Here is a 16767-nt window from a genome sequence, read left to right as displayed (position 1 = left end):
TCGTTTTGTAAAAAAATGTTTATTGTATTTTCATTTCTCAAAATAACAAAAATGGCATTACATGCATGTTCAACAAATATAAACCTACAAATCAAGCAAGACTTGAGACATGAGATCCGCATAAAACGATCATGATCCGTTAACCGGTGAGTCTTCATCCATATCATCGTCCTCAGACTCATCTTCCTCAGACTCTTGTTCTTCACCCTCCTCCCTCCCTTCTTCCTCCTCCACTTCTTCCTTTTCTACCTCCTCCACCTCCTTGACATCTACCTCCTCCACCTCCTTGACATCTACCTCCTCCACCTTTCCCTGTACCTCCTCCACCTTTCCCTGTACCTCCACTACATCCTCTTCCATCTCCTCCACTCCATTTCCTTCCTCTGTCTGTATCTCTCGTTCCATATGCACAACCCCGTTCTCCTCCTCTTCCACCTCCACCATTTCCGGGGGGACTGCAACACAAGAGAAATAAAGATCGGAAACAGTCAAAGAACCATATATGCAAACCCCTCTGCCCCATAATGCTGTTTACTTTGTCCATCGATGGCTCATTTAAATACTCAGACAACGCAGGACATGACAGACACACAGTACATGCCTTGGACATGTCGTATGAGAAGATGTAGTCGCCTGTACACACCTTGTCTGACCTCCCGTCCGGGGATCTGACCAGCCTGCAGCATCCCCTTCAACCTCTCCACCTCGGCCAGAGACGAGGCGTTAGCTATTGCATTCTGGGTAGGGCACAGAACAAATGTATTAGTTCATACATACATACATACATACATACATACATACATACATACATACATACATACATACATACATACATACAGAACCATTACATTAGATAGGCATTTTGGTTTTGATGAACACTCTTTTTGAAAGGACCATTAGAGTAGATTGCCAGTCCCGTTACATTAATTTGTTTAGCAGACCATAAATTGACCATTAAAATTGTGAAAATTACATTAGGTCAGTGGAATAGTGGTATAAAAACTGAGCTGTCCACGCCATAGCGTGTCACTGTCTGAAAACAATGACGTAGGTCTAATCCATGTGTTGCAATGAGTTTGAACACACAATCTGTGGAATGAAAGCAAGCCAAAAGGAACAAACTACACAGCGAGTGTACATTTTCTGGCGCTAAATACAATGTTAATAAATTATGAAGTGCCTTGATCGCTTCCACGTCAGCAGGAGACGGTCCCATCTTCTTCTTCTCAGGCTGCTGCACGGCAGCTCCGGGGGTGAACCTGGGAACGCACACCAGCAGAGTTAGAGAGAACATGGAGGGGATGGGTGCTTCTCTAGCCTCTCAACCAGTGTAGTATCTTTTCTTATTGAGTCAAATAAACTGATACGACAGGAAATGCCATTGAGACGGCGCTCCTAAGAAACACTGTTGCATGGGGGGTGTTCACAGTAGTTGGGGCAACACATATTTAGATACTCCAGTTGCTACGCAACACCCCATCTACAAGAGTGATCGGTGGTGCAGATAGTCCGATTCTAGAGTGTTCCGGTGATTGTCCGACACCCCCACCAGCCAGTGTCCAGTGATTCTAAGGAGCTGCCGTCCGACGGGGACTTTCATCTTACGTTTTGGTCCGCTTGGCAATATCCTTTGCAAGCTGAGCACCTCGTTTGCCCTTGAACATTTTCTCCGCCTCCTGACGCTCCTATGGTAATACATCACAGTTAAAGTGAGAGCTTTTCCAATCAGACAACGACACCTTCACGAGAAGGACGGACAGATGTTTGGGAGAAACATACAAATATAGCACTCTCTTAGCATGTCTAGAAAGACAGAGCTCTCCTCCTATACATTTCCTTCTATTCTGCATGCTTCTTTATCATTGCACTGCAAAGATTAATAACTAGGGCCTTCGTAGGCCAAGTCCAACGGTATGTGACTGTTTGCACTGACTAAAGGCCTACATCATTACAAAAAAACATACAACATACAACCTGACCTGTGTTATAGACGACCACCCTTTGGACCTGGTAATGACAACGCTTTTCTATAAAGCTACAACTCTTAGTTTCTGAACGATGGCATGCACTTACCTTTAACTTGACCTTCTGAAAGTCAAGCACGTGAATCTGGGGAATTTTGTTGATGACATAGAGCCTGTAGTGCTTCTTGTTGGTCACTGGATTCCTTAGGAGGCTGAGATGTCACGAAAGCAGAGATTACGATATTGACTCACAAAACACAGGATTTAGGTACAGAAATATAGCAACTCATCTTGTCCTGCAATTTACAGTGAAATTGATAGCAACCTAAAGGATGAATCTGACTTAACTAGGTGTTGTAGTAGAGGTAAGTATTTATCATGAGATACCTGAGAAGGGTCAATGTCTTCACTGAGGCTAGCGGATCCAAATCACCCTGGAGGTAAAAGCAAATTTAAAAACATGCCAACACATTAAAAACAAATCAATGGTTCAACAGCTGTGACTGAACACAGGAGCACTCATGACACAAATATTGCTAAATAACAGCACAGGTCATATTTTTCCAATCAACAACATGCATTGGTAAAATGCTCCCAATCAGTAATTATTTAAAAAGATCTGATCAGATAAGGCCTTGACCCATTCACTGATGGGATATGTGATAACTCACCAATTCCTGGATGTTGTTGCTTGTGAGGATCAGCTCCCTCATACTCGGCAGTGCCTGTTCAAGGTTTTCACCAACACGACTGTGGGAGCACACAAAACACAGTGATAGCTAGCTAGCTAGGAGGCTAACCTTAAAACGAAATCTAGCAATCCTAGACAACACAATTGTTGCGAAAGTTACCATATTCTGTTGTTGTTCATGAGCAACGTTTTGAGCCTCTTGAGTAAAGGGAAGCCGTCCAGTTTTCTGATTTCATTGTCAGAGAAATCGATGGTATCAAACTGGTCAAGTGTAGCCCCAAGGTTTTCAAGTACAGGAATTTTGTAACCTAAATGAGAGCAGAGCATAAAAGCATAAGGTTAGCCGGATAGTTTTGGTGATGTAGCTAGCAGTTAGCAATCACTATCCATCAGTTATTACAGTGCGAAGGCCTAGCCAAACAGAGTTAGCTTTACTAGCTAGCTAGCATGAAATGCGCAGGTTTATTTACCTCGCAGATCCAGCTCCCTGTCGCGCACCGGGTTTGTGTACTGAGCAGCCTGCTCAATTAGCTCTGCCGATAATTTTACCATATCGACGGCTAACTGGGGGGGGGGGGGGGATGTTTATAAGCGGGTTTCTTGATTTAAAAAAAAATCCTGTCCTTACAATGTTTTTTCAACACGCTGCCGCCCGGAAGTAACACTACTCCCACAATGCAACTCGGTGTAAACTAATAACCGGTCAAATTTCATCGAGCGCGCTCTAGCGCTGAGAACTAGAGGTTCAATCAGTGCGTCTGATGATGCCTGATTATCATTCAAAGATAACTGTCGGGAGCTGACGAGGGTGACTATGTATTTGTCTAGAAGCTGCCCAGAACCTTATTCACTTGGTAAAGGTTTCACCAGACCGAGATAGCTGCACACCTCTATTGCCCCTTCTTCTTCAGTCAGTGCTATCTTGGGACGTCCCTACCCTAAACCCTAACCTTAACCCCTACCCTTACCATAAACATTTAAACGGTCATCTTCAATGGGGCAGGGATGTCCCAAGGATCCCGGACCCTTCTTCAGTAAGTGAGTGCAGTAATCTTTTGGTTTCTCAGTTAAGGCAACTTCTTTGAAAGTCACCTAGGCATAATATGTTTCTGAATTACAATTAGATATCTTCTTTTCATATATAATGATAACCCCATTTAGCGTGTTATTTACCCACAGGTAGGTTACTAATAAATAGATCTTTCTCAGCTTCACCTCGCCCAAAACTTCAACGGACGGTAAGCAGGGCAACTCATTCTCATCTTTGCTATAATTGGGGCCGTCTCCATTTCTTTCTTCTCTAATCCTCTGATGGTGTGGTCATCCTTTTATGTGTTATAAACGGACTGGTGCCTTGCAATTGTGTGCTCTGCAATTGTGTGCTTATTGTATTTAAAGGAGTAGTTAAATAATATAACTGGGGTTCTGAGAGGCTATCCAGCGACCTGCTAGGTCAGCATCAAAGTGAAATAAATAATTTCATCTTGAAGGGTAAAGAAGGGTGGGACCCACATTTAAGGGATTTTGGTACTTTTTTAAAAACTGTGTGGAGTGAATGAATGAATGTGTGTGGGACATTGATAGTGGAATATGCTGTGATGCAAAACAGTCATTAAAGATGAACATTAACATGCACATTGCCATACTGTCTGTCTCTCTTGTTTGTGATGCTGGGAATAACAGCCCCATAACAGTTCATCCTAAAAGATTACTCATGCACACAGGATCTACAGTATATGTACATTCAAATAAAATGAAATTGTATTTGTCACATGTGCCGAATACAACAGGTGTTGCAGGAATAGACCTTACCGTGAAATCATTGCTGATGATTGTTGTCAACATTTCTGTTGTCTGTCTTGTCTTGATGGTTACTGACTGAATCGCCGGCAATAAATGTGCAGAGGTAATTGTGCGTGTGGATGTAATCTTTTACAACGATAATGAACATACTAAACCGTATTAGTTTTACTAAGCTATCTGCCTTTATTCTCTCTGGGATCTCTCTCTCTGTCCCACAGGTATGAACTCACTCTACCTGGCCTGAAGACAACCATCTAGAACAGGGGTGTAAAACTCATTCCATAGAGGGCCTAGTGTCTGCTGCTTTTTCCTTTCAATTAGTACTTAGACAACCAGGTGAGTTCCTTACTAATCAGTTTCCTTAATTCATCAACCAAGTACAAAGGAAGAATGAAAACCCACAGACACTCAGCCCTCTATGATATGAGTTTGACACGTGATCTAGAGGAAAGACCTTTACTCCTCACTCAACAGCATAAATGCTGGCATGACTGTGTGAGAGACGTCCTCATTAAAATAACTGCAGTGGATACAGACACTATGAAGCTTTTCAACCAGACTGGAGGGACACAGAATCAGTCTCTTTCTACAGTATCTATTTCTATGCTCATTCCTCTCAGGGTCTAAAATGTTGAAGTGATTCACATCAAAGGTCAAAGGCGCAATACATTTGCCATTCCTGGTTGTAATTTTCCTGAACCAAATATATTCAACTTTTACAAGTTGTGAAATTATTCACTCCCCTTGCCCAGTTTTTACATTTTTCCCTTAAATCGAAATAATTCAAATAATTCAAAATCTAAGATGTCTTGATTGCATTAGCATTGCTGTGCCACACCGAAATTAGTTCAGGTGCAAACATTTATTTAAGGTGAATGGAGTCCATCTCTGTACAATAACAGTAGTTCACATCAGTCCACACTAAATAATCCTGGTCTTTGCCAGGTCCCTCAACACATTTAAAAATGGGGGAAAACAGCATGTTAATGCAATATATTTATTTTAGCTTTATTTTTACATTTATTGTAGACCAACAGAAAGAAGCATTATCACAAGATTTAGCAGAACAGACATATTCACTATTCATTAACCGAAAGGCTTTATAATCCAAATATATGCATGCAACAAGGCAAAGACCATGGTTTATGACCCACTTTGCAAGAATTGTGTTCTCTGAGAACCGCCAAAGGTGATTACTTTCTTGAAGTGAACTTTCACAAAACCTGATGACTTACTGTTCAAGTGAAAACACTAAGGGCTGGTTTCCCGGATAGAGATTATTAAACCTAGTCCTGGACTAAAAAAGCATGCTCAATGGAGAATCTCCATTTAAATAGCATTTTAGTCCAGGATTTTACTTAATCTGTGCTGTCTGGGAATGTGATTCAATATTTGTTGTGAAGTTAGATGTTCTGGTGATGTTTTAGACGTTCTGGTGATGTTTTAGACATTCAAACAAAGTGGACATGGAATCAGTAAAAATCACAAAACCTTCTAGTCTCAAATTGTTACTATCTAAACATTTTGAGTTTGACTTGACTGAATATTCCAATATAGAGCGTGTCACAAGTAAAAAAACAAATTGCATTTTAATTATAAAGCAGATCCCACTGGGCACAGATGTTAGTTAAACTTCTAGTTTTGATTATATTTGGTTGAGTTGTTAACTAACCGTGAAATCAACAACAAATGTCACCATGTCATTTGATTTAGGTTAAAAGTAGGGTGAAAAAAAGACAAAATGCCCTTACATTGATCTCTTTTTGCAAATCTAATCAGTTTTCCACGTTGATTCAGACGTCTTCACGGATTCTTTTGGTTGAAATGACGTGGAAACAACATTTATTCAACCAGCTTTTGCCCAGTGGGATTTTGGTTTTGGATATTACACTTCAGCTAAACCACATGAGTTACAGATAACTAATTACATATTGAGATTTAATTTATTATGTATCAGTATGATCAAAAAGTTGTAAAAGATAGAGACAATGTATTGGCCACATCGCCCACACCTACTTGAAAGTGATCAAGTACTCAGGATATGCCTGATTGTCATGGAAGATTATGAACATGGATGGTGGAGATACACCATCTGTCACACTGTCATAGAGCTGAATAGTTGTGGTGCTTTTAGGTGGAGGTACTTTCATCCCCCGTTTTCCTGTTGTGAAATCTCCAGTCAGAACTCGACATAGGTACACGTACTTCTGGCCTTGGGGATCCGGTTTTGAGTATGTGTCACTGGCAGAGTAATTTGCTTTGACAGCAAAGTAGGTGCCATCTCCATACAATGCAGCTGCAGAAATTATTTTGGAATGGTTATGAAATTCTCTAAACCTTTAAATCATTGCAGACTGTAGAGTAAATGCAGGAGAAAGCTTATTGCATTTGAATAGAAAATGTGCAAAAACATCATGCCAATATATAGATCAGAATCATAAAGTTGGATAGAGGGTGCACTTGGCCCAAATCCTGTTTTAGCATAGTCACACCCAGAAGTAGCCAATCAATTACACTCCTGAGAAAATATTTCATAAGTGCAGGTTCCAGACAGTAAATCACCAAACTTGGCTTTATACCTTTTAAGACTTTACTGTCCAGCACAGTGGTGGTATGCACCTTTTTTCAATTTATGTATGAACAGACAATACTTTAACATGGAATTAGCCCTCAATGGCACTGCCCATACTGTCACTGAAGAAGCCATTGCCAATATAGGAGATGAGCTCTCTAGTAGATCTCTACGATCGGTTTGCAATAATTCAAACAAAAGAAAATATGAGAATTCAAACATTCAAACAGAAAGAAACCTCAAATTGTTGGCTTTTCTCTTTTTGTGTTAGCCATTACTTACCATTTTTCCCAGCGTAGCTCCGATTGAAGCCAAGCTCGTTAATCTTATCTATGGTTGTGTGGCAGGCTCCATGGAAGAGCTTCCTCTCATTGTTCTGGTGACCGTTCCTGACCTCCATGTCTTTCTTCTTGATCTGAAAGCCCCCCCAGAGGCTTCTGTTCTGGATCCTCTCGATCTGAGTGAAGAACAACCTTGCATTACACATTAATTGGCTAACTAGACAGTGACAAAGATCTTTCACTTCCATAAAGAGGTTCCAGAATCCCTAATATAATGTTGCTAAGCTGTGATGCTTGAACCTAGAATCTAGTTCAATTAAATTGAAAAGGCTATTGTACTTTTTCAACCCATTCTTGAGTATGTACAAATCATTCCATTCACCAGATCCAGCCATGATCTCAAGAGACTTGTACAAGATAGTTGTACAATAAATAAATATACATGTAACTACTATGGAAAATAGGAGAAGAGAGACCTTTAGAACATTCTTCTTGCAAGTATCCTCAAATTGTTTTAGTACGTCAATATGCTCTTGGGTTTGAGGTTGAATGGGGAATGACAGACATGGAGTGTTGGCTGGCATGTCATCCCAGTGCTGGGGGACATCTTTAAAAGTCTCTTCGGGCCGGACCTTTTTCAGCATCTCATGGATCTCATTGGAAGCCTTGAGCACGTCTTTGCTGAGACCCTCTATGGTGAGTTTAGCCTCCTCTTGGGAAGATTTGTGAAAACTTATGCTCACGTCCATGGCGGTCTGCATGTCATAGATGTTCTGCAGCTCCAATTCTGATAGGCTGAAGAGGGCTTTGTCATTGATGAGGTTGAAGTCTTGCTCTTTCACGATGAGGTCCTTGATCACTTGCTTGGCATGATCAACGTGGGCCTGCGACACACCACAGATGTGGAAGCAAGCAGGATCCATGTCCTGGCTCTCAATTTCAATGACTTCATTCTGTTGTGCATTATCAACTTTCCTTCTGGTAAAGAATGCTGTAAGAATATGAAGATAATTTAGTTACAGTATATTGAGTCCAATAGTCTTTACAGGTGTCAATAACAGGAAATATTACTATTAAGCACAGTGGTAAACCTGACATTATTTTCCATAAATGATGTACTGCAGATCAAAGTTTAGAAAAGGAAGTATGTCATACATAAAACATTTTGGAAAAAGCCCTCCTTTTCCTGAATGTCAATGCCTTCCTTTTTAAGCATACTTGTGTGGAAATCATTAAGCATGGCAGGCTGAAAGATGACCATTCGGACAAGCTTCAGGGAGTTCTGGGACTTCTTGCCCACCACTTCCACAACAGCATCCAACATGGCGTCTGCCACTTCACTCGGCTGTATGTTGCCTTGGCCTTGAATGACAGGGCACTTTAGTTGGCACACATTGCAAACATGGATTTGAGATTGAACAAGTGTGAACACATCTTAACAGCCTTACTGTATGTCTGATGTTAAGTTAATCATTGACTAATGCATACAGACTAAAATCTCCTTTCAGTACCTCACATTCTCTTTCCCTCCTCTGTTTTTGTAACTTACCCGTGCCAATAGCAGGTAAAGATATGGATGTGAAGTTATTCTGTGTGCACATTTTGAGTGCACCTTCAACAGACTGCTGGATCTTCTTCGTGTCTGTCTGGTTAACCAAGTGGATGATCTTCTTACACTGCAGGTTGCCTGGCTTTGTCATTATCATGCCTTCGTTAGGCTCGGCTCGTGAAAATAAACATTGTAGATTTCATTGTAAAGAACTGAGCAAATCGCTAATTTCTTGCTTATTTCATGATTGTTGAATAGGACAGTGAAAGACTGACAAGAAAAGTAGGTGAAGATAGTGTACTAGAATAGCAATGGATTGAAATGTGCTTAAATCTCATTCACTAACTGTAAAATCTCTCTGGATTAGAGCGTCTGCTAAATGACTAAAGTGTAAATGTAATGTAATGATTTGCATCATAGGCTAACATGAAGCCTAGTTTGTTTCAAGGCAATAGAGTACAACAGTATGAGTCATACATAAAACCTAGCAGTCAAACAGGGAAATGGTTCCAATCGTTTTTCCACCATTCATTTTCCTCATAGTTTTTTTTAGAAACACTTCAAATAAGGGCTGTGTTTTGGGTAGGCTTACCCTGGCGTGATGTTTTGATAACTGTGTAAATCTCTCAGGGACAAGGTGATTTTTATCAATATATTTGCCTGTATTTACCTCCCAAAAATGAAATGCTAATTTGCTGCTAATGTGGCTATCATAAAAACTACAATCCGGACGAGACTGCCAGATCGAGGCAAAGGTAAACATCTCTGAATTAACTATCTAATGTTAGTTAAATGTAGTAATTAATAAATTGGCTACATAGCTTTAAATTGACAATTCTGTGAACTGTCTTATGCAAGTTTTAAATTGACACAATACCTGTTAGCAAAGGTTTCAGCTAGAGATGACATGCAGGAGCTTGCAAGGATTGTTACAATGGCACCGGAGGAGATTGCTGCCGTTTTACAGGCTCCTAACCAATTGAGCTTTTTTGTGTGTTTCTTTTACATTTGTAACTTATTTTGTAATGTTTCTGCCACCGTCTCTTATGAACAAAAAGAGTTTCTGGATATCAGAACAGTGATTAAATCAAATCAAACTTTATTTGTCACATGTGCCGAATACAACAAGTGTAGACCTTACCATGAAATGCTTACTTACAAGCAGAGTTAAGAAAATATTTACCAAATAAACTAAAGTAAAAAATAATAAAAAGAAACACATATAAATAACAATAATGAGGCTATATACAGGGGGTACCGGTATTGAGTCAGTGTGCGGTGGTACAGGTTAGTTGAGGTAATTTGTACATGTAGGTAGGGGTGAAGCGACTATGCATAGATAATAAACACTGAGTAGCAGCAGTGGACAAAACAAATGGAAGGGGGGGGTGTGTCATTGTAAATAGTCCGGTGGCCATTTGATTAATTGTTCAGCAGTCTTATGGCTTGGGGGTAGAAGCTGTTAAGGAGACTTTTGGTCCTAGACTTGGCGCTCCGGTATCGCTTGCCATGCGGTAGCAGAGAAAACAGTCTATGACTTGAGTGACTGGAGTCTCTGACAATTTTATGGGCTTCCCTCTGACACCGCCTATTATATAGGTCCTGGATGGCAGGAAGCTTGGCCCCAGTCATGTACTGGGCCGTACGCACTACCCTCTGTAGCGCTTTATGGTCAGATGCTGAGCAGTTGCCATACCAGACGGTGATGCAACCGGTCAGGATGCTCTCGATGGTGCAGCTGTAGAACTTTTTGAGGATCTGGGGACCTATGCCAAATCTTTTCAATCTCCTGAGCGGGAAAAGGTTTTGTTGTGCCCTCTTCACAACTGTTTTGTTATATTTTGATCATGTTAGTTCATTGGGGATGTGGACACCAAGGAACTTTAAACTCTTGATCCGCTCCACTACAGACCCGTCAATGTTAATGGGGGCCTGTTTGGCCCGCCTTTTCCTGTAGTCCACGATCAGCTCCTTTGTCTTGCTCACATTGAGGGCGGGGTTGTTGTCCTTGCACCACACTGCCAGTTCTCTGATCTCCTCCCTATAGGCTGTCTCATCATTGTCGGTGAACAGGCCTACCACTGTTGTGTCGTAAGCAAACTTAATGATGGTGTTGGAGTCGTGTTTGGCCCCGCAGTCGTGGGCAAACACGACAGAGGGAGGTGTTTAGTCCCAGGGTCCTTAGCTTAATGATGAGCTTCGTGGGCACTATGGTGTTGAACACCGAGCTGTAGTCAATGAACAGCATTCTCACATAGATGTTCCTTTTGTCCAGGTGGGAAAGGGCAGTGTGGAGTGCGATTGAGATTGCGTCATCTGTGGATCTGTTGGGGCGGTATGCGAGTTGGAGTGGCTGTAGGGTATCCGAGAGGATGCTGTTGATGTGAGCCATGACCAGCCTTTCAAAGCACTTCATGTCTACCGACGTGAGTGCTACGGGGAGGTAATAATTTAGGCAGGTTACCTTTGCTTCCTTGTGCACTATGGTGGTCTGCTTGAAACATGTTGGTATTACAGACTCGGTCAGGGAGAGGTTGAAAATGTCAGTGAAGACACCTGCCAGTTGGTCCATGCATGCTTTGAGTACACATCCTGGTAATGGCCCTGCGGCTTTGTGAATGTTGACCTGTTTAAAGGTCTTGCTCACATCGGCTACCGAGAGCGTTATCACACAGTCATCTAGAACAGCTGGTGCTCTCGTGCATGCTTCAGTGTTGCTTGCCTCGAAGCGAGCATAAAATGCATTTAGCTCATCTGGTAGGCTCGCGTCACTGGGCAGCTCGCGTTTGGGTTTCCCTTTGTAGTCTGTAATAGTTTTCAAACCCTGCCACATCCAACGAGCGTCAGAGCCGGTGTAGTAGGATTCAGTCTTAATCCTGTTTTAACACTTTGCTTGTTTGATGGTTCGTCTGAGGGCATAGCGGGATTTCTTATAAGTGTCTGGATTAGTGTCCCGCTCCTTGAAAGCGGCAGCTCTAGCCTTTAGCTGGATGCAGATGTTGCCTGTAATCCATGGCTTCTGGTTGGGGTATGTACGTATGGTCACTGTGGGGACGACGTCGTTGATGCACTTATTGATGAAGCTGATGACTGAGGTGGTATACTCCTCAATGCCATTGGATGAATCCTGGAACATATTCCAGTCTGTGCTAGCAAAGCAGTCCTGTAGCATAGCATCTGCGTCATACTGGCCAATGATTATAATGATGATTGTGATCCAACCATAAAAGTTCAACATGTAGCTAGATGTATTATGCTAATGTTAACTAGCTGGCCTAATGCATCGTTGCCCATGAAAGGAAGTTAGGCTAGCGGGCAAGTATTTTAGCCAGGTAGCCTAGGACAGCAAAAACTAAAAGCATGTACTGTATGACAGAATCATAGACCGTTTAGGCAACATGAAAGAGGAGGATGGTATTGTGAGCCAACATGTTTTTTCCACTTGCACTCACGTACACACCCACACAGAAATCAGTCCCATGGACAGCCACATCATATTTAGCTTACGTTGATTGCACTAAATCGTTTTTGGTATCTTTTAGTTGTCACTGTATTAGACTAAGCATAGGTGATTAGATCATGTTGAAATGTTGAAATTGAAATGGTGCTGGTTTTAACTCCTTTGGGCTAGGGGGCAGTATTTTCACATCCGGATAAAAAACGTACCCGATTTAATCTGGTTACGACTCCTGCCCAGTAACTAGAATATGCATATAATTATTGGCTTTGGATAGAAAACACCCTAAAGTTTCTAAAACTGTTTGAATGGTGTCTGTGAGTATAACAGAACTCCTATGGCAGGCAAAAACCTGAGAAGGTTTCATGCAGGAAGTGGCCTGTCTGACAAGGTGTTGTTGTTCTTGCTTCTGTGTATTGAAGAGTCAGGATCTTAGCTGTAACGTGACATTTCCTAGGGCTCCAATAGGCTCTCAGAGCCCGGGAAAAACCTGAACGATGACGAGTCAGCCTCAGGCTGAAACACATTATCGCCTTTTCAAAGTGGCCCATCAGAGGACAATGGAATTAGGCGCGTGCCCGATTCGACCCCGTGCAGTATTTTCCTTCGGCTGTTTAGCTAATTGCAGATTCCCGGTCGGAATATTATCGCTTTTTTACGAGAATAATGGCATAAAAATTGATTTTAAACAGCGGTTGACATGCTTCGAAGTACGGTAATGAAATATTTAGAAATCTTTTGTCACGAAATGCGCCATGCGTGCGACCGTTATTTACCCTTTCGGATAGTGTCTAGAACTCACGAACAAAACGACGCTATTCGGATATAACGATTGATTATTTGGGACCAAACCAACATTTGTTATTGAAGTAGAAGTCCTGGGAGTGCATTCTGACGAAGAACAGGAAAGGTAAGACCATTTTTGTTATAGTAAATGTGATTTTGGTGAGTGCTAAACTTGCCGGGTGTCTAAATAGCTAGCCCTGTGATGCCGGGCTATCTACTCAGAATATTGCAAAATGTGCTTCATCCGAAAAGCTATTTTAAAATCGGACATATCGAGTGCATAGAGGAGTAATGTATCTATAATTCTTAAAATAATTGTTATGCTTTTTGTGAACGTTTATCGTGAGTAATTTAGTAAATTGTTAGTAAATTCCCCGGAAGTTTGCGGGGGTATGCTTTTTCTGAACGTCACATGCTAATGTAAAAAGCTGGTTTTTGATATAAATATGAACTTGATTGAACAAAAAATGCATGTTTTGTATAACATAATGTCCTAGGTGTGTCATCTGATGAAGATCATCAAAGGTTAGTGCTGCATTTAGCTGTCTTCTGGGTTTATGTGACATTATATGCTAGCTTGAAAAATGGGTGTCTGATTATTTCTGGCTGTGTACTCTGCTGACATAATCTAATGTTTTGCTTTCGTTGTAAAGCCTTTTTGAAATCGGACAGTGTGGTTAGATTAACGAGAGTCTTGTCTTTACATAGCTATAAAATAGTAATATGTTTGAGAAATTGAAGTAATAGCATTTCAAAGGTTTTGAAAATCGTGCCACAGGATTCAACTGGCTGTTACGTAGGTGGGACGAATTCGTCCCGCCGGTCCCATAGAGGCTAAATCAATTGTGCTTAGTTGTCCAAAAATGTCGGAATCTTTACCTTGCTGACCATGATGTAGGTCATGTAACTGTTTGTTAAATGCAATATGTTCTGTGGACAAGCATTAGACCCAATGATATGTTTCTGCGCATGAGCTTTGCTAGGTTACGTCACCGACATCGGCTACAAGTGTGATTGGGGGATTTCAATTGGAGTGACAGTTCTTGGAACTGTTCATGTTCACTCTCGTTGGTTGTAATGTACAAGTTATCAATCTAGCTAGATTAGCTGTTTATGCCAGCTAGCCATTTTAGTTAGCAAGCTTCTCACGGTAAATGCCACTGACACTGTTTCTAGCATAGTTAAGGTTTCATAATACAAACCATGGTTTTGGTTTGTAGCTGTTGCTAGTTGTTTGTTTGAACGAGAAAGTCCCGCGCCCCACCAAAACCACTCTGCCCATGATTCCCTCAAAATGTATCACCGAACTGGGAGCGGGTTGAGGTAAACATTGTGTTTGATTGCCTGATTGTGTAAAGATGGAGCACTAGACAGCTAGCTAGGCCACCCCAGGACATGTGATTCTGCTTTCTAAAGTGGAGTTGATGTTGTTTACCACTGGTAAACCAGGAGGAAAATACCCAGATGAAAGGGAAGTATAGTGTAACCCTGTGATTGTCATATCTTGTGTTATGATGTCAAGGGTAGAGGCTCTTACCGAGTTGTTGGCATTCAGTCTCCACAGTCGGACCAGCCGTGTCCAGAATGGCTTTAGACACCCCTGGAGTGGTGTACAGTAGGGATATTTCATTTTTATTTTAAAATATGCCCGGCTAAAGCTAGCTCAATAGGTTAATACAATATTCAGTTGTGCAGACATGTCAGGATTGATACTCTATCAGTTAAATGACAATAATATTTTTTAATCCAAAACTAAACCATATATACCTTTGTGTTTGCTATTATTTGCTATGTTTCCAAGTGTATGATCTTAAATAGAGGTAAGAGTACCTGACTTGAGGCTGAAGGAGGAGTTGGAGGAGTTGACAATGACATCCGTAGTCTCTTTGGTAATGTCCCCTGTGACAGCCTGTACAACCACTCCTGACATCTTTATCTCATACATTGCTGAACTTGAGGAAGAACCTAGCAGTTGAGAATAAAAGTCAAGCTATGGACCATCAAAATGATGGGAGTGACCTGGCAGTAATAGGAAGTTGCAAAGACAGCATGAAGCACGGAGTATGTAGCAATGACCATAATAAATGATGTTGGCTGAATAACTATCAACTAGGATACATTTTTCCTGGTTAGGTCACAAGGTCAAGAAACACTCTGGCCCTAATGTATTATAATTCAGGTCAACATAACTATGAAACAACAATAACATTAAAGGATATCTTCACTTTTTAAAACTTACCTCTGTTGCATTTACCCTGAAAGTAGTCCGTCATCCACAGAGAAACTGTCATACACGGTTCGGTTTTGTTTAAATAGCCACTGCTAACTTGAGCTAACACTGCTATGCAAAAGAGGGAAAGTTCAACATGTTCAAACTTGATGACCAAATTCAGATTACATACAATAAAATAAATTAATTTGTTGGACACGGTTGTTTTTTGGTTAGCAGTGGCTAATGTTAGCAGTGGCTATTGAAACAAATCCGAAATGCTGATGTCTCTACTGGACCATGAACTACCCACTGGGCACACTGTCATCTCAATATGACAATTGGGTGATATTTGGTTGAGGCGTTGATAAATGAGATTACAACCTAAAATATATTCACCCATTCAAAAAGGCAGCTAAATGTTTGTTGAATTCCCAAATGTGCTATTACTGTGCTTTCAACCATTTACAAGCACAACAAAGTTCAAAATGGGAAAACAATGTCAGATATTTTGTTTATTTATACAACAACTGAATGTGTTATCACTGATAGCCAAATTAACAGAATTGCAGTTGAGGTTACATGATGGTCAATGCTGTTTAAGATTCTGCACAGATTATTATAGCAATTGTGAAGATCTCCACAGACCTGCCACCTTTGCATGTTGTCCTGAACATACATCTCTAAGAACTTTGTAAAAGCTATGTATGAGGGCCTCCTGGGTAGCATAGTGGTCTAAGGCACTGCAATGCAGTGCTAGAGGCATCACTACAGACCCTGGTTCGTTCCAAGGCTATGTCACAACCAGCCGTGATTGGGAGTGCCATAGGGCAGTGCACAATTGGCTCAGCATTGTCCGGGTTAGGGGAGGGCTTGCCCGGGGGTGTAGGCCATCATTGTAAATAAGAATTTGTTCTTAACTTGACTAGTTAAATAGAGGTTAAAATAAAATAAAAAAGTTAAAGTAACCCCAAAATGAGGCCATGGATATTTTACTCATTTTAAGGTTGAATAAATACTGTTACATAAGTTTGGAAGATACAGTAAATAGCCTGAAGGTTATCATAAAAGTAATATTGAATTTCCTTTGGATGTTACACAAACAAATATCAACATTTTAAGGAAATGTATCTACTTCTTGGATAGTTTCATCTGGCTTAGTCCTATTCTTTAACTTAGATTTTTGGTTGAGTTGGAAACGTGAATCCCATATATAGTTTGTTAACTTGTCAACGAGTTAATAGGCTAGTTACTGTATTACAAAAGTGATATTGAATTGTGTTTGGTTTTCAACGCAACCAAATATCAACATTCTAAGGAGATGTACCTACCGCTTGGATAGTTCCATCTGTGCCACTGCCTTAGTCCTATTCTTTAACTTAGATTTTTGGTTAAGATGGTGACGGGAATCCAACATATATAAATTATTACCTTTCAGAGAAACTGTATTTAAAT

At 40.9% G+C, this 16767-nt stretch overlaps 2 protein-coding genes across 2 annotated transcripts in view; both read right to left on the bottom strand.

Moving 5' to 3' along the window:
- Positions 1–3315, bottom strand: LOC123730780 (U2 small nuclear ribonucleoprotein A'). The gene is made up of 9 exons (XM_045708714.2): positions 3126–3315; positions 2816–2963; positions 2636–2714; positions 2352–2398; positions 2074–2176; positions 1606–1685; positions 1181–1259; positions 644–737; positions 1–455 (listed from the first exon to the last, which is right to left on the bottom strand). Exons 1-9 carry the CDS (start codon positions 3205–3207, stop codon positions 130–132), a joined length of 1038 nt encoding a protein of 345 aa, XP_045564670.1. The 5' UTR covers positions 3208–3315; the 3' UTR covers positions 1–129.
- A 2126-nt stretch (positions 3316–5441) lies between these two features.
- The window catches only part of LOC123723937 (protein mono-ADP-ribosyltransferase PARP14), a 50461-nt gene continuing 39135 nt past the window's right edge, over positions 5442–16767 (bottom strand). The window contains 7 exon segments of the mRNA XM_082969899.1: positions 5442–6754; positions 7313–7487; positions 7788–8302; positions 8467–8673; positions 8861–9034; positions 14641–14703; positions 14934–15068. Of these exon segments, the coding sequence (XP_082826025.1) occupies positions 6471–6754; positions 7313–7487; positions 7788–8302; positions 8467–8673; positions 8861–9034; positions 14641–14703; positions 14934–15068 (1553 nt within the window). The 3' untranslated portion in view covers positions 5442–6470.

This window comes from Salmo salar, chromosome 26, assembly GCF_965601325.2.
Source record: "Salmo salar chromosome 26, fSalSal1, whole genome shotgun sequence".
Lineage (NCBI taxonomy): Eukaryota > Metazoa > Chordata > Actinopteri > Salmoniformes > Salmonidae > Salmo > Salmo salar.
The sequence above is the reverse complement of the archived record's forward strand: the minus strand, read 5'-3'. Positions and strand labels throughout refer to the sequence as shown.